The 21,850-nt window shown below is 44.6% G+C and overlaps 1 protein-coding gene, 1 long non-coding RNA gene and 1 other non-coding gene across 4 annotated transcripts in view; 2 read left to right on the plus strand and 1 right to left on the minus strand.

Annotated features, from left to right (window-relative positions):
• The first annotated feature begins 5,085 nt into the window (after positions 1-5,085).
• Positions 5,086-14,292, plus strand: LOC149350549 (uncharacterized). The gene is made up of 2 exons (XR_016290393.1): positions 5,086-6,429; positions 14,185-14,292. It is a non-coding gene; the product is annotated as an uncharacterized LOC149350549 (long non-coding RNA).
• Positions 11,362-21,850, minus strand: part of LOC149350550 (eukaryotic translation initiation factor 2-alpha kinase 1-like) — a 47,278-nt gene continuing 36,789 nt past the window's right edge. For both annotated transcript variants that reach the window (XM_089579606.1, XM_089579607.1), the window contains 4 exons: positions 19,202-19,396; positions 17,153-17,290; positions 13,448-13,543; positions 11,362-11,622 (listed from right to left, as the gene is read on the minus strand). In XM_089579606.1, coding sequence (XP_089435732.1) covers positions 11,458-11,622; positions 13,448-13,543; positions 17,153-17,290; positions 19,202-19,396 — 594 coding nt within the window. In that variant the 3' untranslated portion in view covers positions 11,362-11,457. The remainder of the gene's footprint in view (positions 11,623-13,447; positions 13,544-17,152; positions 17,291-19,201; positions 19,397-21,850) is intronic.
• TRNAT-GGU (transfer RNA threonine (anticodon GGU)) lies at positions 20,986-21,059 on the plus strand. The gene has a single exon. It is a non-coding gene; the product is annotated as a tRNA-Thr (tRNA).

Below are 21,850 nucleotides of genomic sequence, written 5' to 3' on the forward strand. Positions count from 1 at the left end.
GTTTTGATAAAATTGGACAAATGTAAAAGTATGTACTCGCAGAACCTCCTGAGCTGGGTCCCGCACAAACAGAGATGTGGCTGAGACAGAAATGGTTGATATCATGTACCATCGCACGAAAACGTAGCAGAGATGCTCCTGTCTTGGTAATACTTGCATCGGATCAGTATACGCCAGAGGTGGGTTCTTGAACATTACCTTGAGAGCCACACAGGGGCACATTTGAAAAATACAGATATAGCTGCATGTGTATAAGCTACTGGTAAAATGCAATTTGGAGCACTAAAAGTTCCAATTTAGATCCAAGCAGAGGGAAGTTGATTTAGGAGCAGTCTGGAGCACAAGTTTTTAACCTGGAGCAATAAAACATTGTTTTAGAAGCAATCTGGAGCATGTAGCTTTTAGTTACCAAATCTTTTAGGTTGGCAAGCAACGCTAGAAAAGTGAACGTGATTTAATGATGTGCTACACTATTAAGGTTGTTGTTATTGGCACAGAATCATACCTGAGGTCTTCAATTTCAAATTGCGCTGTATAAGAAGACAGCCTTTGCAAAATATGACGTACAATGTTGTGACTTTCAACCACAGCAGCACAAATGTGCTGATGTGTGACTGTTTGCGTTTTTTTATTTACCTCAGCCATTTAGGCTTTCTTGTATAGTTGTGCTTGCCTCGCTCAAATAAAATCGGACTTGGTAACCTCTTTATCCAATAGTGAGCCAGGCCAATTTTGATCAGCCCCTGTTCCATGGCCGGTTGATAAGCAGTGCGCAAAGCCTGCATCAACGCTGAACATTTTTTAAATGACATAGTACCGGTGTCACCATGTTGCATGACTGAAACGAATGGCGAAGTGACGTAGCAGCTCCATGCAGCTGTGCTCATTTGTAACGAACACTGGCCTAGCACGAATGAGATCGACGCGGTGCTCGGCTGCACTGAAGAGGCGCCAGGAGCCCACGTGCAGGAACGCTCCACGCGGCCGCGATCTTCATCGCGATACGTACAGCGTCAGAACTAGTCCGCGCACAACGCGAGAACGATGCATACGACAGAAGGCAGGAAAAAATCCACGCGAGCCCAGCATTGCCCCGTCTCGTAGGAACTTCGAGCTCACGTCCCAGTCAAAAAAAAACCATTGGAACCAATTGGACATTCCAATTGGAACTAAATGGACATTCCAATTGGAACTAAATGGACATTCCCAATTGGAACCAATTGGTTCCAGTTGTGTTTTTAGCCCCCGACCAATTGGATCCAACTGGACTAGCCAATTGGACCCATTAGGCCAGGCAGTTATTTGACCCAGAAAATATTCACAAAATATGCTACGTTCATTGAGAAAGGTAGCTAAATGTTTGAATAATATGCGCTAGGATCTTGGATGAATATTTCTACAACTTAACATATTAAAATGTGCAAAAGGAAAACTGATATATGAGGACTGCAAGGAGACACTGTGCCTAGTACCAATCAACATTTTTCTACGGAATTGAAATTAACATGCTTTTATGGAAATCAAAGCCAACACACACATGCATCACACACAAGCAACACTGCACATTCAGGCACTAGTAGCATACATTAGCTCAATATGTACATCCAGAGAACACACTTCTGCTCCAACTTATATACCCAATTTATTAGGCTCTCATGCTGGGGCCGGTGGCGCTTGCCCACTGAGCGCAGATATTTAATTTAATTTCAACTCCAGTGGTGGTATAGGTGATGAGTACAATTTATTAGGCTAAGCTGCTGATAGCTCTTATTGTAAGTACCATATTAGTTCTACCTTTTTCGTCAAACATGCAAACATTCATTGAATAAATTGGGTGCAGTTCGGCGGACCAATTGCATGCAATGGGTAAGACCAATTGGGCTCACCAATTGGAAACCCAAATGGTTCAATTGGTTAGTCCATTTGGACCACCTAATTGGAACGGTGTTCCAATTGGAACCATTTGGAAACCCAAATGGTTCAATTGGTTCGTCCATTTGGACCATCCAATTGGAACACCATTCCAATTGGTACCAATTGGAAACCCAAATGGTTCAATTGGAACCCATTGAAAATCCAATTGGTTCCAATGGTTTTTTTTGACGGGGGTGCCAGGCTACCTGAGTTGCGAGTCTCGCGGGACGGATGCAGAGCGTAACGTTTCGTATCCCCAGCAAGTGATAAACAACTTGCCGCCAAACCTGCACTACTGCATGGCCTAAATTGTGGGCGGATCGCGCCTCGCAGCCATTTTCGCCGTCGGCCACGCTGCCTGCGAGCTGTTGGACGGCATAAGAACTTTGTATGAGTGCGCATGGTACGTGTTGGTGTTGAAAAACGTTCGGTCCGAGCAACTCATTTGCTCGTCTCCTTCCGACTGCCTGCATTGGGTCGAATATACGTGAACAAACCGCGGTCAGCTATCTGCACGTTCACATTTCTTTAATCAATTCACCGTCTAACGCTCTTTGCGGACCGCATAACTTGTCGAACTGCATACATTAAAAGCGGAGCAATGCCTGAAAGCATGCTTTCCAGGGCTTGATATTTTTGCCGAACGTAAGAATATGTGTTCAGAGCTGTTAAAAATGTTCACTGTCAACACTGTGCACTCGATTTACGGCCGTACTTGCGCGCCAGTGTGGAAGATACAAGCTAGGAGATAAAAGCTAGGGTCTGTGTTTGGACGCCCATTCGCGCCGCCATTTCGGCCCGTAAAGGTTCTTCGTCGGCTAGGTGAAATGGACTATGAAGTCGTCCCTGACGAAATGACTGCATCCCAGCGACGTCGCGTATGACCAGAGGTTGTCCATGTCGTCCGTCTTAAGCCCTATTATGCGCGTTAAAGGACGCTGTGTTTCCATACTGTCCGTTGTATTTGTTTCTTGTCGCCGTATGTTTTAAAGCATCGGGTTGATGCTTCTTTGAGATGGGGTAATGCCGCGAAGCTTTGTGGTGTGTTTGTTCATTCTGCAGAGCTGCCGGCGCGCCGCTTTATCACTTTGTGATCCAAGAAGCGACCAGATTTATCTCGATTGATCGCATCCAGGCGGAGCCGCTTCTACGTTGTTCCAGAATGTTCTATTAACTCTGGCCGCTTTATCTCGAAAGTTCGCTATCAGCTTTAAATTCAGCACGGCCGAGAGCGGCGGGCATTCCGTTCGACGACCGCCGAGTCATTCAGTAAAATGACTCGTTTCGTTTGGAAGCCATTCTCGCTGTTTTCCTGCTCGCCGGACTGCAGTCACCACTACGCGACAATATGGACTTCCGGCGTGGTCCCGGCCAACGCTCATGAAAGACCGACGCTTGCAAATTAGGTCTCATGTCGAGGTATGATGGTATGACTGGCTGGACAAGTGATGGTCTGGCAACACCGTGCCCTCAGCTTCCGGTTTCCACATGGGAAAATCTCCGGTCGAGCTCGTTGGGCTGGTGCATGGAGGTATAGAGGCTAGAAGTTTTGACTAGTGTCGTGAGCATACCCCTCGCCAGCCGCCGCGCCGAAACCTGTTTCGATGCTAGCGTAGGTGGCGCTGTTCGCGGCAGGCGAGTTAGGCGAGCCGAGAAGACTGATGCCGCCGCCGCAGCTCCTCGTGTCGCTCGTCGAGTCTTTCTCGTTTGTTTCCGCTTCGCTCACTTCGTTTCTGATTGCCTGGCATGTTTGTGAGCAACGCATGACAACGCATTTGATAAAATGCGTGTCTACCTAGCCTTCAAGCAGTTCAGCGATGAGGTTTTGAAAGGACTTTTTTTTTTACAAGGATAAGCTCGACAAAATTTTCCGTACTACTGAGCCAACAGAAGGATTGGTGAAGCTCATGGAACGCTTGATATTTGTCATGGCATCAAGGGTGGCCTCCAAAGGGCTTCGCCCAGAGTAAGCAAGTGCGAGCTTTCTGAAGAATTTTTAGCTTTTTTGAATGAATGGGAACGGTACGCCGCTCAGCACGGCGATGGATTTCTCAGTGCAGGGACTGCCCTCGGACTTCGTGTGACGCTGAAAAGCACACTGTCACTTATGATTTATGTGACGCGTCATCACTATAAAATACAAATATCTCCTGACAGCCAATTTGATCCACGACAAATTCGAGAATTTATTTGGAATTGTAAGAGAATCATTCGGCTGCAATGACCACCTCTCCAGAACAATTTTTGCTTATAGTAAATAATCTTGCCTTCTACAACTTGGCAAGGTCGCCAAGGAATGGAAATTCACCAGCTGAGGTTGTGAGTTCTCTTGATGTAAGGAAAGAAAAGGTGGCACAGATAACGAGCCTAATCGATGATCTCTTGGACGAGGGAAATCTCGCACATGCTTCAGCAGTGCTGCAAGAGCAGGACAGCATGTTTGACCATAAAGGCGGCGTAGAAAAGAAAAGCGACTGCCGACTCACTTTTTATATGTCGCTGGCTGCGTTGTCAGGAAATCACTGAAAATATTCCCGTGCCCCTTCGCATGTGCATCTTGGCTATCTTGCCCCTAGAGGCTGATAAAAATGCGAATGCCTCACTGACGAGGCAGGATGACCATGGAGGTTTGGTGAACGCTTCAAAGCGCATTGAAGTGCTAATAACTGCACTAGAAAATGCATTCACTGCCTTTTTCAGCAGAAACAAGCTGCATATGCTGGTAGCATGATGTCTTTTTTACATTTTTTACAAGGGCGTGAACTCCAAGAAATTGGCTCCAGCGAACACTCCCGCGCTCTTACAAGGGATATGAATAAGTTTTATGTATTGACAAGGTAGCATTTTTTACTAAGGCAATGAGCAAAGATAAGGCGTCCAATAGCGGGAAGCAAAAGCTGCTCGAGGCGGTGCCAATGAAACTGCGTCAGTGAAATGTTCCTGTAAACAAAAATTCCGTTAAAGTGTTCTGTTCCCTTATTTATGTGATTATATTAATGTATTCGGAGCTGTAACGACCATCCGCGAGTGGTGCCTTCCACACGTGAGGCCGTAATTTCGCTCGGTCGCTATACGAGGCAAGCTCAAACTCTTGGATAACGAGCCTTTCTTGTTTTTGCGCATGTCGTGTTGTGCTCGTTCCTTTCCCTTCGTCGCTGGCTTGCTGCACACCTTTTCTTTATTCCTTTTTCCGCGAAAATGGGTCAACCAAAGCATAGAAGAGCAAAAATATAACTGCTCGCGGCTTCAACAGGCTGTGTCCACCTGAAGAAGTAGCTTCGAAAGTGGTTTGCTGAGAATACCGCTTGTGACCGATGCCGCATGCCACGCAGAACATATGGACACTCGTATTATATTTTATGCTTTGGCCAGACGAATATCACAGCCGTTACAGCGAGATGCGCGCAGCGAAACGCGTTTCCCGGCATTGCTGCCGAGCGCGCGCACAACACACCTGCCAGCGGCAGCGCCATCTGTGAGCCGTCATTGCAAATCATTTCCACTGCGCCCGCGCGTTCACACACTAGTCAAACCTTCTAGCCTCTATAATGGAGGAAGGAAAGAACTAAGGAGACGCCCTGACGTCACTTTTTGTGAAGCCGCCCCGCAACCGGAAGTTGGCTCGGCTTTCCTCACTATATTCTTTCTCCACCGAGCTACGGGGCGGGTGTCGCGCGCGGCTCGCAAGCGCTTCGTAGTAAAAGAAAGGTATAAAAAAAACCGCGCCGCTTGCCGCTACACTCCTACACCTCCCTCCCCGCAAACACACACCTAGACACAGACCGGCGCACAGGTGCGGTGAACCTTTTCCGACGCCAGGCGAAGAAAGACGACATTGCGCGCCGCTTATATTTCAGCTCACCATCCTCCTCGGGCTACCGTACACCCGCTGTGTGGCCTTCGAAACGCAGCTCAGCATCGCCGAGAGCGGCTTCATCTTTCTGTGCTGTTTGGTGAGGTGCGAAAGTTCACTGATCAAAACAATCAACGCTTCTTCGCGTGTCGAAGCGCGGTTTCGGAGTGCCACCTTTTCGCGAGATTCATTTCAATGCATCGATCGCTCCGCGTAACGACACCAAGTTTGACGAACAAAATATCAAATGAGCGGTTATTTGCCGCATTTGAAAGCAATCCTAGATGCGTGCGTAACGTCACGACGCCAGGCATGTAGACTTTAACACGCAAGGCCGAACACACCGTGCCGAAAGCCCGTCCACCGCCACCGAGAAACACTCGGGCCCCTAGCAACAACGACGCTAACGACGCCGTACGCCGTTGCTAGTGGCCCGAGTTTTCTTAGCAACAACGACAACGTTGCTAGTGGCCCGACTTTTTAAGCCTAAATTTTGACGTCACTTCCGCCACATTCTTGCCAGTGCATTGGGAATACGAAGGGCCTCTCCTTAGCTTTTCTGCCTCCATGGGCTGGTGCGTCGTTTTCTCTGCGTACTTGTGGAATTTCGAAAGGAGAGCTTCAGCTGCTGCGTTGCTTGCATTGCTCATCTTTTACGAAATGTAGGTGCTTTCAGTAAGCACCAGCTTACTCCTCACGCGTCCTCAGCTTCGCTTTAAGTCTGGCGCTGATGATAGCAAAAATCGGCATTCTAAAGTGCGTTAGAGAGTTAACCCTGTGCCGTTGTCGTTTTAATGCGCGCATTAAAGCACCGGTTCAAGCATCGCGCATTATCGTGGCAATTTTATTTTCAGGTGGACGCAAATTCATCTGGTAGGGTAGCGAGCGGTTATTTTGCGCTGAGTGCACACTTGTTCACAAACTTGCGTGACTGCGAATTTTTGTTCGCGCCGATGCCAGGAGCTTCGTGCATTGCAGTATAATCACACAAGACCCTGTACCAGCTGCGTAATGCCATTCCTTTACTGCAGTGTGTAATGCACATCCGCGGTTTTCAACGTCACCGTTTCGGAACCCGGCGCCGGTTGATTTTCGCCACAAGTCCACGCGAGTATTGCGATGTTATCAATGGATATTAAGAAGAGGAAAGTAGGCACATTTATATTTTAACTCTGTTTTGTATCAACTTCGTGTTCCTATCCTGTATTAAGGCGGAAGCCTTTAATGCCTCATCGTTGTAAGCAGTTGTTGTCGACAGAAATGTCACGCTTTTCAAATGGTCGAAATTGTCGTGACGTCATAGCGCGCGAATTTCAAACGGGGCCAATTGTACTTTAACCATGCAACCAATTAAAGGGATGGTATAGTGATGCTCCAAGTAAGTGGGACTGAGTTTAGTTAATTAACCAATTATCCTAATTGACCTTTCTAGTCAGACCAGAAATATATTAAACCGAGTAGGAAATTGGTAGAGTTGGGGAATCGAACCAGGGTCTCCGGAGTGCGGGATGAGTACGCTAACCACTCCGCCATGCCAGCTCGATGGTTCGGAATGAACAAAGGCGCATGTGGTGAATACGGTGTCTTGGTTCACTCCCATCTTCCTTTACAGCGAGGTTCAGGTGTCCACCAAGATATGCGAGACAGATACATTTCCTTTCCTCAAAAATCAATTTACCTACGAACAAGGTGTAGGGCCGAACGGGCGATGCTGTTCTGTGGACTCCCTGGCAGCATTGCAAGACACTGTTGCGTTCCACTTTTAGAGGCGAAGCTTAACATCTTAACCACACATCAGTGACACAAGCAGTAACACCGCTCTTAAGGCTTTCGCCTCACCGAACTTTAGGTCAACAAAGTGCCCCCCTGAATTTTTTTGCCTTGTACCGTATCCATTGTACCGTTATTATGGTTTATTATTTCCGCATATTCCTTTTTCGATATGCCACCCTCACCCAATGCTCTTCGGGGCCTGTGAGGTACAAATAAATAAAATAAAATATTGTTAGGAAAGACAGTTTTTTTCTTTTTTCAAATTTCGTACTTGAGATATTGAACAATATACTTATTTTGCAACAATATGTTGCGAGAAAAGCCAGGAAAAAAAGTTGCGCAAAGAAGAAATCATGATCTCTCAACCTGTTTAAATAACAGCAGTGACGGTGGTGCGGATCTTTATTCCCCGCTGCTATGAAGCATGCGCTTGATTATATGGTTTGGTTTATGGGTGTAACGTCCCAAAGCGATTGAGGCGGAAATTTTGACCACTTGGAGTTCTTTAACATGTACTGACATCCCACAGCACACGAGCCTCTAGAATTTCACCTCTATTGAAATGCTGCCGCCCTGGCCGGAATCAAACCCACGTCTTTCGGGCCAGCAGCCGAGCGCCATAGCCACTGATCACCAGGGCGGCTTGATTAGAGAAAGATGCTACAGCTGTATAGGTGCATGCATGGACTCGATACGCTGGTTAAGCTGTGTGTGCAGGGGTGAAATTTACATGTTCAGTTGCTTCTGACACTTAATTCGCTTGCTCCCAAACCTGGACATAATGGCTTTGTTGCGAAGCAGCCTATTCGAGCTTGACACAATGATATTAAAATCAGACGGCCTGAAGCGTTTTCAGAACACTGTCGCACATACTTACTAGTTTGGAAAGGCGTCCCTCCCTCAGAATAAAGTAGCTATACATTATCCAATTTTTTTTTTTTCAGACTGTCATCGCCACAGATATCGAATGTAGGAATCCTAAAAAAATTAAGTATTCGCACCTCAGTTTTTATACATTGGGTGCATTGCTTCACAAAGACGAATAAACGCGCATGATATATGCGGGCGTGATCGCACAACATAAGAAAAGAGTGTGTGGGATCTTGCAACAACTGCATGATCCAGAGGGCTTGCTAGCCCTTCTACAACTAATTGAACACTGGAAAAAAATAACACGTTGCAAACTAAGCAGCAATCGGCGTGTGGTTCTTCAAGTGCACTTAGTTTGCCATGGCACAAGCTATCGAGGTTTGTAGATGGAGCGCAATGAGTGCCCATGGCCACGATTTGCCTACACATTAATGAACACGCTTCTTCACGACTGGAATACACGCTTGAGGAACACAGGCGTAGGCCACTAAAACTTTGCATAATTCTCGTCCGACCGACTATGCGCTCTCGGAGAGTTAATAAATGCACGAAATCAGCTTCTAATTTTTTATCAGAGACAACAAAGGCTGTGGTCCCTATCTGAATTTAAACGCAAATCACCTAGAAAGCTTTCTGAAATATCAGCACAGAAAGCGAAACCTGTGCACTGATCGGTGTGCTGCCACGACACCTTGATCACATGGCATTTAGCGAACGTTGGGACAGAGTAAAAAAAATATAGAAAAGCGAAAAGCTGGAACGCAGCTGGTTCTGGCACGCATTGTAGTGTCTTTGCATAGTGGACAGCGTAGCGCAAGAATGCATCGGCATTCCCTTTTCAAACGAAGCGCAGCTGTTTTAACCCAACGCTGGGCCGTGGTTTCGTTTTCTGTACCAAACCAACATGGAGGACATAGTTCTCGGGGCGCCGAGAGATGGCGCTGGGAATTTCACATATTGTCTATTGCCCTGTTGAAATCCGAATTGCATGACGCAGTGTCCCCCGCACACCTCAGACTGCACGCAACCGCAGGAGTGATAACGCTATCCCATATGTACCGGCGTGAGTGAGTCTTGTGCACACCGTAATTGCATAGAACGTGAGCCAATCGCTCACGTTCCTGCGTGCAAGCTGAGGCACAAGCTGGTTGCTGCCAAAGACAAGATAAAGAAAGAGAAGTTTCCTGGCGTCATCTATAAGATTCCCTGCGCAGATTGCGACTACTGCTATATCGGCGAGAGCGGGAATTTCGAAAGACAATTGAGGGACCACAAGAACAACGTCAGGAACAAGAGGATTGCATCTAGTGCACTTGCGGAACACGTAGAAGCCGCGACGCACAGAATAGCCTGGGAAGAAGCATCAGTCATCGCAAAAGAAAAGAATTGGCTGTCACGTTGATATCTGGAATCCCTAATAATCCAAACAACAGGAAAAACCCTTAACCACAACTCAGGTAATCTCCTGCCTACGTACGCAAGATGCGTGGGGCGATTACTGCAACGTACTTAAGCGCTGTGCTTTGGGCTTTCCGCCCAGTGATCAAGGCTTCCATGCGGAAGCCGAAACGTCTTTATATTAACAACAACCTTTTGGTCGGCGTTCCTTCCATTAAATTCATAAATCTTCTACCCGACCAGACGAGTTTTCGTCGAACGTTAGATTTCAGGAGTGATAACGATCGGGTGTCCAGCCTCAGAAGTATAGTCTGACAACATAGTTTCGGTTTCGCATTTCCAAGCTTCGTGCTTGCTCGCAACGGCGGCGGCTATGGGTCGCACATCAGCCAGCAAACAATTCGAGTGCGCTCCATTTTGGATGCCGATTGCTGCGTCACTGGTCTTTTCATTCTTTTCTTTGTTTTGCTGTTTCCGTCCGCGTGGTTCTTACTGCTAATCGAAACTGCGTGCTCGTCCCGTTTCGCTCGCGGTCTGTGTGGTGAAGCCTCTTTCACGATGCGACGCAGTCGAAATAGGGGTGGAGCTGAAGTCCACCGCAGAGGCTATTAGCAGTTCTTCGACACTCCCGAACATGCGCATGCAATAAAGCTTTGACGGAACTGAAAAAATTGGTCATTGCCACACAGTTCTCATCTAAAGCCTACTAAAATGCCCACAAGAGAAACCATGAAGCTCAGCCTAGGCTTTTTTTTTTTTTTTTTTTCTGTGTGCACACGCGCGGTTTCTAATTTGTGACGCAAAATGACGCCAGCATTTAAGGCGTAGTTTGCCGTCTGGGGGCGCACGATGGTGCAGCAGGTTCTATCCCTGGTTGATTTGTGCTTTGTGCGCCGTATTCAAATCTGCCCGAGTATGACCATGTTGGCATAGCTAATGGCAATTTGTACTTTTCAAACACTTCAAATATCTTGCTTTCCAGCAGTGTCGTTTGTTTAAACTGAATGCATTTAACACACATTGCTTATTCGATGCGCATTTGGTGCACGTAGTGCTAGCGACAACAATGCGAGATAAAGATCGGCGTAGCTTCGGGAGCTATGTCAAATCCATGTTCTTAAAAAAAAAGAAAAGGCACACAGAACGCTCAAAAAAGAACACTCAAAAGAATACAATTGCATGGTGCAGCTAGCGACTGCTTCTGCTCAGCCTAACGAAGTTGCAGCCGGCCGCACTAGCCAGCATGGCAGTTATGACCGGATTACTAGACAGCGCTACTTCTGTATGGCGACGCTCCAGAAAGTGTGGGGGGTGAAAGTGGCCCTCTTAATAGACATGGGGATGAGGGCAAAAATTTTCCCACGTGTTGTTCCCTGCACTGCACACACCCGTCCCCTTTATTTCTTCCCCGACCTTTTGGGGGTATCTGTGAGAGTCTACAATTTTACTCCATTTCTGCACAACCATTCAACCTGATTTGAATAAAGTGATGTATCCCCCTTGGGCTTACTTCAGCACTACCCTTGCATAAAAGTTTAATTTGATAACAAAAATGAATAAAAACGATTTTATTATCACAAAGCTTTGGCACAGAGAAACAATGAACACATGATGTGGCTGCATGTCTTAAATAGGTAACAGGCATGCTACTAGCTGGTCTCCTGTGAAAACATTAGAGGGCTGCAATTATCTTGATACCACTTCACCTCCAACTGTAGCTTTGCAATTTCACTTCTCAAGAGAGATACTTCATTTGCCATGGATGTCATCTTTCTGTCTTTTTCTTTCAATTCAGCTTTCAAATTCTCAATTATCTGAAAAGGAAAATGATACAAAAACCGTCACAAAAAAAAAAGCAATATTCTTTGCAATGAGAATTGTTATTAGGAACTTTGCACAAATTGTGCACAAAGCTTGCACTTCATGTACAATGTTATGCGAGCCTTGTGGAAAGAAACATCTGTAATGTGTATAATAAGGAAAATGCAACTAAAGCATTGAGGTATCCTTGTCACTGGTATCTGTAGCCTGACTGAAAACTTTGTAGCCTATAACTAGGAGTTGGGCTTTTCAGGTTACATTTTTTGGAAATTTGGAACTTATTTCGGTGTTTATTTCAGAATGCAATTTTCTGTTAATTTGTCACTTCCTACAGAAGAATTACTTTTTTTTGCTCCTGGTGCTATATGTGCTACCCCTGTACGGTCATGTCACAGGAAGTTTATCTTGGCTTTTTTCAAAAAAGCACACCAAGTTGACATACCAGTCAGTAATGAATGCACGAATGGTTGTATTTAGACCTGTGCCAGGAGAAGGAAAAGCTACCATGACAAGAAAAAGTAACAGTATGGGAGTGATTGGGATGTGAGAAAAAATTGTCAGTGGAAGTTTACTCACTACACTTAGGAAAGTGGAACCATGCCTTTTCAATTAGTCACCTTCATGTTGGAATCGCATATGTGGTTGTAATAAATGCATTTTAAAAACTTTCCTGTATTGAGTCACGCAGGTCGATTTTTTGCTGCACCTCAGCTTTGAAAACAATCCCTTTCAACATTCGTACTAGAGACTGGCAGACTCAGCAGGTGAATTATTACAGGAGCAAAGCCCTTCAGCTAAACCAAGTGCGAGTGCCAGAAAACAATCGGCTCCACTTTTTCATGGAATATAAAGCTTTTGTAGAGAAAATTCCAACCTGAATGCCTTTCTTAACACACACCTGTATTGCCGTATTTACTCATGTAATGAACCCACCCTCACTTTTGCTGTTTAGAAATTAATTTTTTAACCTTGCATAAAAACAAACAAACATACCTGACCTCATGGTTGGTGTTCAGTGTGTTTACTTTATCTTGCCGCGACTGGCGAGTGCCATTGACTATCACAAAATCGTTGGATTGCGCCATGATACTGAAAACACCTTTTCAAGTGAACAATGCTAAATGCCAGCTACATGACACGGGTAACACGGGGATGAAAGTTGTCAACCGTGCCCATTTGCTGATGGCGGATGGGCAGACACTTACGATATAAAATTTTGACTCTAACCCTGCCAATTCCCCCCCCCCCCCCCCCTCCCCCCTTCAAATTGACGTTAACTTTTCTGGAATAAAAGTGGGTTCATTACAGGAGTAAATACGGTATACTTATTCCAACAATCTTTGTCTCGCCATGCTCCTGGCTTCTGAACATTTTTAAACAATTTTCTCTTGTGTGGGAGTGTAACTTGTACTCATTAGCAAGCTAGCTGTGGTATGCATCCTTTTTCGGTTAAAACTGAATATTGAAGAAATGAATTTGCATGCTTTCATCCTTGCTTTTTCACTATAAGGTGCAACTACGCTGATAGGCACACGCAATAACTATTATACAAAGTCAGCAAGCCAGAGTACCAGATTAACAGCTAGTGCAAGAGCACTAAAACAAATGCAGTGTATTGTTGCAGTAAAATCCTCTTCGGAATCAATTTCACGTAATGAACTTTTGCTAGACACTGGTGGCTCCAAGCAGACCTCCCCTTTATCAGCAATGCATATTTCAGACTAACCAAATATAATCAGCTAAGCGTATAGGAGTGATAGCTATTGGTGGCCAAGTATGGAGAAATCTGGCAGCACATACTTTCAATTCGGGACTCACCTTGTCCTTGGCAATGAACAGTGGTGAATTCAAAAGTTCCCTTGCACTTGGTCTTTGCTTGGGATCACAGTGACACATGGCCAGAATTGTCAACACCTGTTGCACAGCAATACACACAAGTGTTGAGAAAGCTTCCAGTTTTCTCTGTACTCGGTGACTTCAATATGCATATGCTTTAGTATCAGTAAATTCACAGAAGAATAAGACACAGGTTTTCTTAAGCACACAAGTCATGGTGTTAGTGCATGGCTGCTCGAAAAAAGACACTTAAAGTGGGTGGGAGGAGGCGAATATGAATATAGCGCAGGAAGATAAAGTTTGGAAAAAAAAAAGGAAAAAGTTGCAGCAGACACTCTTTTAAGCCTAACTTAAAAAATGTGAAATGAAAATTTGTCCATCTTATATAATTGTTTACATAAAAAATGTTTCAGAACTCAAGGTGTGTCCATTTGTCTTGTACATAAAAAAAAAAAAATGAATAAATCTGCCTAGCAGAGAGGACTACTGCAAAAGTGTGCTTCAGAGTGATGGCATGATACAAGCTCATCATGCCATCACTTGGGAATGGCATTAGTCCAATTTTTTATGCTGCCCTTCTCTTCTACAGTGATTGCTTTTCTTTTTTCCTCACTTCTATCCAGCTCCAAGCACTATGAGTGTGCCCCACTTGCTAGCTGTGCGATACAGAAGATATCATAACTGTCTTCTCATTTTTCTCTCTCTCATTCCTTCCACAGTATGGCGGCTACTACTACTACTGACTTCCCAAGCAGGCCCACCACGTGCCTTTCAGTCTGCTGTGCATGGTGACAATATTTGGCCGTATTAAATCTCTGTGCTGTGCACGTCTCATCTGCCACGCTCACCTCGGGCAGGTACAAAAATGGGGGGGAGATTTATTTTTCATCTTCCTGGCTTGCTTTAAGGGAAGATGCGGGTTTTGAAATTATCAAAAATGGCATATTTGGGATCAATAAACTCTGAAGTTCCAGCCTAAAAAAGTGACCTCCAATTACTGAAATATCTACATATTTCGCGCCTATGAAGCCTGGAAACGGCGATATGTGGCAGGACTTCGTGGTCGTTGCTCCCCACGCACGTGTCTTCGATGGCCGCCATCTTGGTTTTGTTTGAAAGCTGGGCCCTGGTATTGCTCACTACTGTGAAATATTTTTGGGACATCCACAATCCGCTGTTTTTTGAGGCCTCTACAACGAACTCCGAACGGCTGGTGCGTGCAATTCAAATGCGATTTTCTCAGCTTTGTGCTTTTTGCCAACATGGCTAGCCTTATCATTAAGTTTTATGGTGCAATTTTAATTAATCTTATACCGTTGAACTCAAAGAACTAAACTGTAGAGCTATGCTGTTTTTGTTTGGCTGAGTCAAACATTTCAAATTTTGTGAAGCATAATATCATCTAACTATACTTCGCAATCATGGTGCTTGGACAAAATTTAACAGTTTGATATGAAGATGTACTTCAGCAACAATATAATTAGCATAGCTCCAGATGGCAGGTCTTTGGCTACAGCCCCATTTCAACTGAAACCATAAAATATAGAAAGAAAGTGTCTCAACGACCCGTGAGAATGACTAATTAGGCTTGTTATTTTTCTATAATATAGGAACAGGAAGAAGAAACACATATACACACCTAATTTCATTCCGATACCTTTAACAATAAGTGTTCATTACAAGACTAAAGTCTCCCCTTAAGAGTGCTATACAAAGCTGTCATTGTCTGCGGTTGCTGCAAAAGTTTGTCTTAACCAAAAAACATAAAAGTTGTTCATATTAAGTCGATATTTTTTTTCCTAGTTTATGGGAAAGCAGCTAATGCTCTCGAATTGCTTATTATGTGTGTGAATTTCTCTAACCAAGTTCAGCTTAACAGGAGTCTACAGTACGGGCAACCTGCAATAAAGTTTTCCATGCCAACAACAGCAACACCCTAATATAAAGCTTAGTGAGCAGATGAAGTAGCTTTCAACAGAATGCAGTTATTTTGTGATGCCACCTGCCAATGCAGAGCTTGACGTCCATGATCTACCAAAGTCACACAAAGCATGTCTTGGCATGAATGAGCCACGCTGAGCACTCTACAATATGGAAAGCTATGAATCAGGTGCACGGCTTTTGCGTAGAATGCTGTCTTGATTTTGTCATGACCCAAGCACCTGCAGCTCGCAGCTTTGAGCAGAAGAGTCAAGTGACTGCAACACTACCTGGGCGCTTCAGGTCTGCAATGCTCTGTTGTCAGTTTTGGTAATGCAGGGTGTGTGCTCCCAATGGCTTAGCCACGGAGACTGCCTTAAATGCCCATATGCAATACATGTCATAGACGAACTATCCTGTTGAATCCTGGAGGCTGTTCCAATGTACCTTTCCCTAAATTTGATATGATTCATTCAAGTCTTATACCCCTGTCACACGGGCATTTCGAAGGCCCTCGAATCGATAGTCTATCGACTCGAAGGCGATCGAGCGCTGCTACACGGCCAGTTTGAATGGCCATCGAGTCAATAGTCTATCGAGTCGACGGAGCAGCCCGGAACTCTATCGAGATTTCGAGGGCCTTCAAGTGTTGCCCAAGGTTGCTAGCATTGCTTCGAACGACAACAAACATGGCGGCGCCCTTCAAAGTCGGACCCCTCGCTTCGGACTGAATTCTCGTTGTTGCTGCCTTTTTCTGTCCGTTCACTGGTCATAAATGGGGCACCGGTATTTCGCTTCGTCTCAACTTGCCTACAAGAAAACGTATAAGTGATAAATTTGCTTTATTTTTTATTTAGAGTGACGACTCTGCCGCTGTTAGGCCTAAGAGAGTCGGTTTGTTGACAGTAATGGTTCCCGTTTTGACAACCAGATGGCGCCACTAGAGGCTGAGTTTATTTTTGCGTCTCTGCTAGCATACGCTGAACTAAATGTGGGAATGCGCCTGCGTTTAGCGTGCGTAAGCGTGCATACGCTCGTGGTACGTAGAGAGCATAAATTTATTCTCTTTGCTCACTGTATCTGTGTACGTCGCGAGCGGCGACGTGGTGCGCACAGCGAGAAGCAGCAGCGGCGCGGCCGTTCCAACTCGCCCGGGCGTCAACAGATGAGAACAGGTCCTAGGTTTTGCGGCGAGCGAATCCGCTTCGCTTGCCGGGTTTTTTAACAAGTGTGAACGCGCCTTATGACTGCAAAAAAGTGTATTTCAACATTTAGTTAAGTTTCGTCAATATATTTTTGTTATTTGCGCGAAACCGAACGTAGCGATTGTGGCGCCACACGAGCTTGGCGTAAGACGCGAGAACGATTTCAATGGCCATTGAGATTTGCAGTGTAGCAGCAACACAACTCCCTCGAGTTCGATGGCGATCGAAAACCTCGAAGGCCCTCGACTCGATGGCCATTGAAACTGCCCGTGTGACAGGGGTATTATACAGTACTTATCACTTGTGTACTTGTGATTACACCATTTTGGTAAAAACGTCTCAGCGAGCTAAGGTGAAGCTATATCCTTTCAACAAAGGAACAGCTTTTTGCCCTTTCCCTGCTAGCTACCGTGCCGTATCATTTGAATCTTGTTATGCTGCATACTTAATTCATTTATTTAGACCACCTTAAATGCTTAAGAAATATATTATGTTTTTCAAATCATCCATCCATTGAAGGCAGAAAAACCATCAATGATTGGGTACAAAACAAATAGCATACCAAGTCTTTCGAGCGTTCCTCCAATGCAGTGGGTATACAGCCATTACGAAGTTTTGTGAGCTCCGCAAGGCGTTCATGGTCAGTGGAGAATGGGCACAGGAGTTCAGTCAGCACAACACCTAGGCTGTATATATCCACCTGAAAATTACAGAAAGCTTGGCAACATGGCACACTCAGAAGATAACTGGAACTTGACCTATTATGGTATAGTTATAACTTAAAACAACCCTGATAACCTTATGAGCCAGCAAATTCTGCAAACGGAAGAACTGAAGGCAACCCACTGCTAGGGCTCATCCCATACTCTCACACACAGAAATGACACTTGCTGAGCTTTCCCAAGATTTGCTGTTGATAGAAAAGCAGACCTAGCAAGGTTGTTGCCACACTTGCTTCTAACTTTCCCCTGGAGCAACTCTGGGAGTAAGGATTTTAAACAATCGCAGAAAAAAAAAATTTTATCACTGAGAAAGTGACGGGACAAACTTTCAGTGCTATGCCACTGTGCATTTTGGCTGTCATGTCTTCACAGTGGCTCCTCATTCAAGTGCACCTTGAATGCAGAGCACTTCATGAGCACCACAAAATGATCTCATGATTCAATAGCCCTTATATCATACAGTAAGAAAAGCGACAATTTTATAATTCAAGTGATCATACATTATACTGCACAAAATAGTTGCATTCAGAAAAAGGACGCAGATTATGTTTAAAAATAGAAACGCTTGGATATGGTGAAAATTCACTTAAGCGAACCAACTGGTTCTTGTCGACAATAAAAACCTATTGGCTTCTCTTGGCTGAGATGCTCGGGAAAATGGTTTTTTGAGCCCACCTCCTACAAGCCAAACAAGTTTGCCACGCTGCTTTTTTGGCCAAACTGCCCCTGCACCATTAAATATTTAACCCCTTGATGGTTTATGCCGTCTATGTACAGTGGCTGGTCCGTGCCGCATGATTTTTGCCGTCAGGGAACGGTTCCGACTTTGCACTCAAAATTTTGCGCCATACTTTGACAAGTTCACCGATTTCAATCTTCAGTGTGTCATTTGGTTCGCTGTGACGCGCTTTCGTGGTTTCGGTTTCTCCACTTGACCACTAACTGTTTTCTTAGCAGCCTTTGCAAACATGTGCGGCACAGAATGAACAGATGAAAGACGGCAATATTTAAAGCACAGTGCAAGAGGCTGCAAGAGCGGGAAGCGGAATTGATCTGTTTACACTGCCAGTGGTTTGAATCCCACTTGGGCATACACATGTGGTAGGTTTTTTTTTGCTCCCTCCCATTCAGACGGAAAAGTCTGGAAAGTTTTGGACAAGCTTGGCTTCAAGTTCTACAAATTCGAGTTCATGCTCCTCTCCACGCTCAGGTTCTTGCTCTTTTTCAGGTTCATGCTCCTTTGGTTCGGCCTCATGTTCTTCAGCTTCAGATGATGTTCGCCCAAGTTTGCCGAGAATGGGAGCTAAGGGCATTTCTTGCTTAATAAGTGCATTTGTGCACAGTATACCTAGACAATGTGGGAGTTCGAATGGAGTTGGCCAATGCCCACAAATTAAACCAGAAGGGCATCAGTAGGCCTACAGTGCGGTGACTACAACAATGTGCAGCAAAAAAGAAAGGAACGTTAAATGACCTGATGGAGTGCCAAAGTAAAAAGGGAACACTTAAAGGGAAAGGCAAACGCAGTTCCAGAACAAATCATGGTCGGATAATTCAGCCTTACAACGCCCGTAGTGAAACTTTCAAACATTCCTTCTTCCCTCATGCAGTTGAAATGTGGAATGATTTGCCAATGAGTGTTGTGGAACAGAGTGATGTGCATGAATTCGAACAATCTCTGGATAACCACCTGCTTGAAAGTGCCATTTGATGCTTGACTGAATGATGTACCGTTTCATGCTGATGTATTCAATGCTTGTGAATAGTGCTGTTTCTCTATGAAATTTTTATACCCTCTCTGTAAGGACCCTCACACGAGGGTTGACAGTATTGTTAAATAAATAAATAAATAAATAAATAAATAAATAAATAAATAAATAAAGACATACCTTGTTGTCATAGGAGTCCTGCTCACACTGCTCTGGTGCTGCATACAGGCTAGTGCCTACACCTTGTGTGTGGCCTGATCGAGGTGTCCATGGGAACGGGTGGGATGATGGCTCCTGTTGGTTACTCCGAGTTGCCAGGCCAAAGTCTCCAAGCTTCACAAATGAACCTTCCAAATCAAACAGAATGTTCTGGGGCTGCAAGAACGAGGGAAGAGCCCACATAGTCGCTGTTTATCTTCACGTTTCCACAGATTGTTAAATGATGGTAAATCTAGAACCGCAAAAACAAAGTGCAACAGGAGCTCCAAAGTAGTGGCCAGCTCCATTTACCACTTAAACTGGCCTGGTAGCTATAGAAATGCACTGAACCTCAGTTAATCACATCTAGCTAGAAATGCAACTTATGCACATCCTATTTTTTGATTCGGAGAGAATGGGCTCTGACATCTACATTTTATTTTCACAGAGGTAACTGATAAAGCTAAGAAAGTTGAAGGGATATCTGTGCACGTGGCACCTCGAGGCTAAAAATAAACAATGTCATCATTATCATCAGCCTGACTATACTCCCACTGCAGGGCAAAGGCCTCTCCCACGTCTCTCCAATTAACCCTGTCCTTTGCCAGTTGCGGCCACCGTATCCCCGCAAACTTCTTAATCTCATCAGCCCACCTAACTTTCTGCCGCCCCCTGCTACGCTTGCCTTCTCTTGGAATCCACTCAGTTACCCTTAAGGTATGTCACCACCTTTTTCAGAAATTTTTTTAATTTTGACCATTAAATTTTTATTTCACATTTACCTTATAAAGCACCGTTTTATATGATATTCAAAAGCAAAAAAGAGTGAAAAAAGCCATGCTGGCATTTATTATTTCCAAAAAATTGCCCAAACTTGGCTGTTACGCAAACAATCGTAACTAGCGAATGGAGAGCAGCAATTGCAAACTTTTCGGCACAGCGTTAGCCAACTAACCATACTGTGCAACCAACTAGGATCTTTGCCATCCGATAATTGGGAAAAAAGTTATAGCAAAAATGCCAGAGAAAGCAAAAAATCATGTCATTTTTGCCTGCATTGCTTCACATAACACATGATTATATCAAAATGCACCATTCGATTTCATTTATCCTAGTTCATTGCACAGAATGGTAACAAAGGAACCAGGGCGCAAAGTTTCATTGAAAAATATTTATTCCTTTCGAAGTTATCACTGTTCGCGCAACATGAAAGTGCAAGAAATAAAGTTTTGAGAAAAACAAGATTAAAGTTTTTCAATCCTTGTAGAAACAAGATCATCATGCCCTAGGAAGTTAAAATCTCCCAGGTTCATAGCTAGGGCCCTCCATAGCTGACACGAGCTCTCTTTTGGCATTTGTTGCTGCCCATCTTTTCTTGCGGAGATGTTTTGCCTCACCAGTTGACTGACGCTGGGCCCTCATCACACGGTGATGGTCACTGGTGCAACATGCTACGAGAGTGTGGTGGCCAAATTCGATGCCTGCTTCCCTCAAAATATCTGCTGTACTTCTGCTGCCATTATTCAAGGACGAATCCAGTAGCATTCAAAGCGATAGCGTGAACCGCGCGCAAAGTAAACAACTGAGACGCTTGACCAAATGTTTAGGGGAATCCCCCAAGGTGGAGTAGATTTTGTAATAAGGGAGTAATTACTCATTGGCATCCACCCGAGCGCAGCCATAAGGATTCCCCAAAACATTTGGTCAACACTGTTCTCACTTCGAGTTATTGATCAATTCGCTCTCGCCCTACCATAAGTGTGCCGTCCCGGTTAGCTCAATTGGTAGAGCGACTGCTCCGGTGAAGCAGTGGTCCCGGGTTCGAACCCCGGACCAGGACGAATTTTTCTTTAACTATGAAGTTTCTGAGAAAGCTGTATAGCTTTCCTTTGTAGCCCTATGGCTGCACTCGGGTGGACGTCAATGAGTAATTACTCCCAATAACTGAGACGCTTGTAGCGTCATGCCTCCCCCTTGCCGAAATTTAAAGCAATGTTTAAAAAGCAAGGAAGCCTTAAAAATTGCCTTTGAATAATCTTTTACATATAAGACTAGAACAAAATAGAAAATTTTTATTATACGCCGTTGATTATCGCTGTGTTATCATTTTCTGTTACCAAAAACACATCAGTTTCGGTTTCAGAACTGTTCACCACCTGTTCGAAAGTTGGCTATAACTTTTGAACAAAATAAGATACGAACATAATTCTTGCTGCAAAACATTTTTGAATGTTTGGGGATTCCCGAAATATAAAAAAGAAAAAATGTCATTTTTACAAAAAAATGCCTTTTCAAAGGTGGTGACATACCTTAAGGACCAGCGGTTATCTTGCCTTCGCATTACATGCCCTGCCCAAGCCCATTTCTTCCTCTTGATTTCAACTAGGATGTCATTAACCCATGTTTGTTCTCTCACCCACTCCGCCCGCTTCCGATCTCTTAACATTACACCTATCATTTCTCTTTCCATAGCTCACTGTGTTGTCCTTAAATTAAGCTGAACCCTTTTTGTTGGCCTCCACGTTTCTGCCCCATAGGTAAGTACTGGTAAGATACAGCTGTTGCAGACTTTTCTCTTGAGGGATATTTGGCAAACTGCCATTCATGATCTGAGAGAACCTGCCATATGCT

This window comes from Amblyomma mixtum, chromosome 3 (assembly GCF_055824585.1).
Source record: "Amblyomma mixtum isolate Tamu chromosome 3, ASM5582458v1, whole genome shotgun sequence".
Lineage (NCBI taxonomy): Eukaryota > Metazoa > Arthropoda > Arachnida > Ixodida > Ixodidae > Amblyomma > Amblyomma mixtum.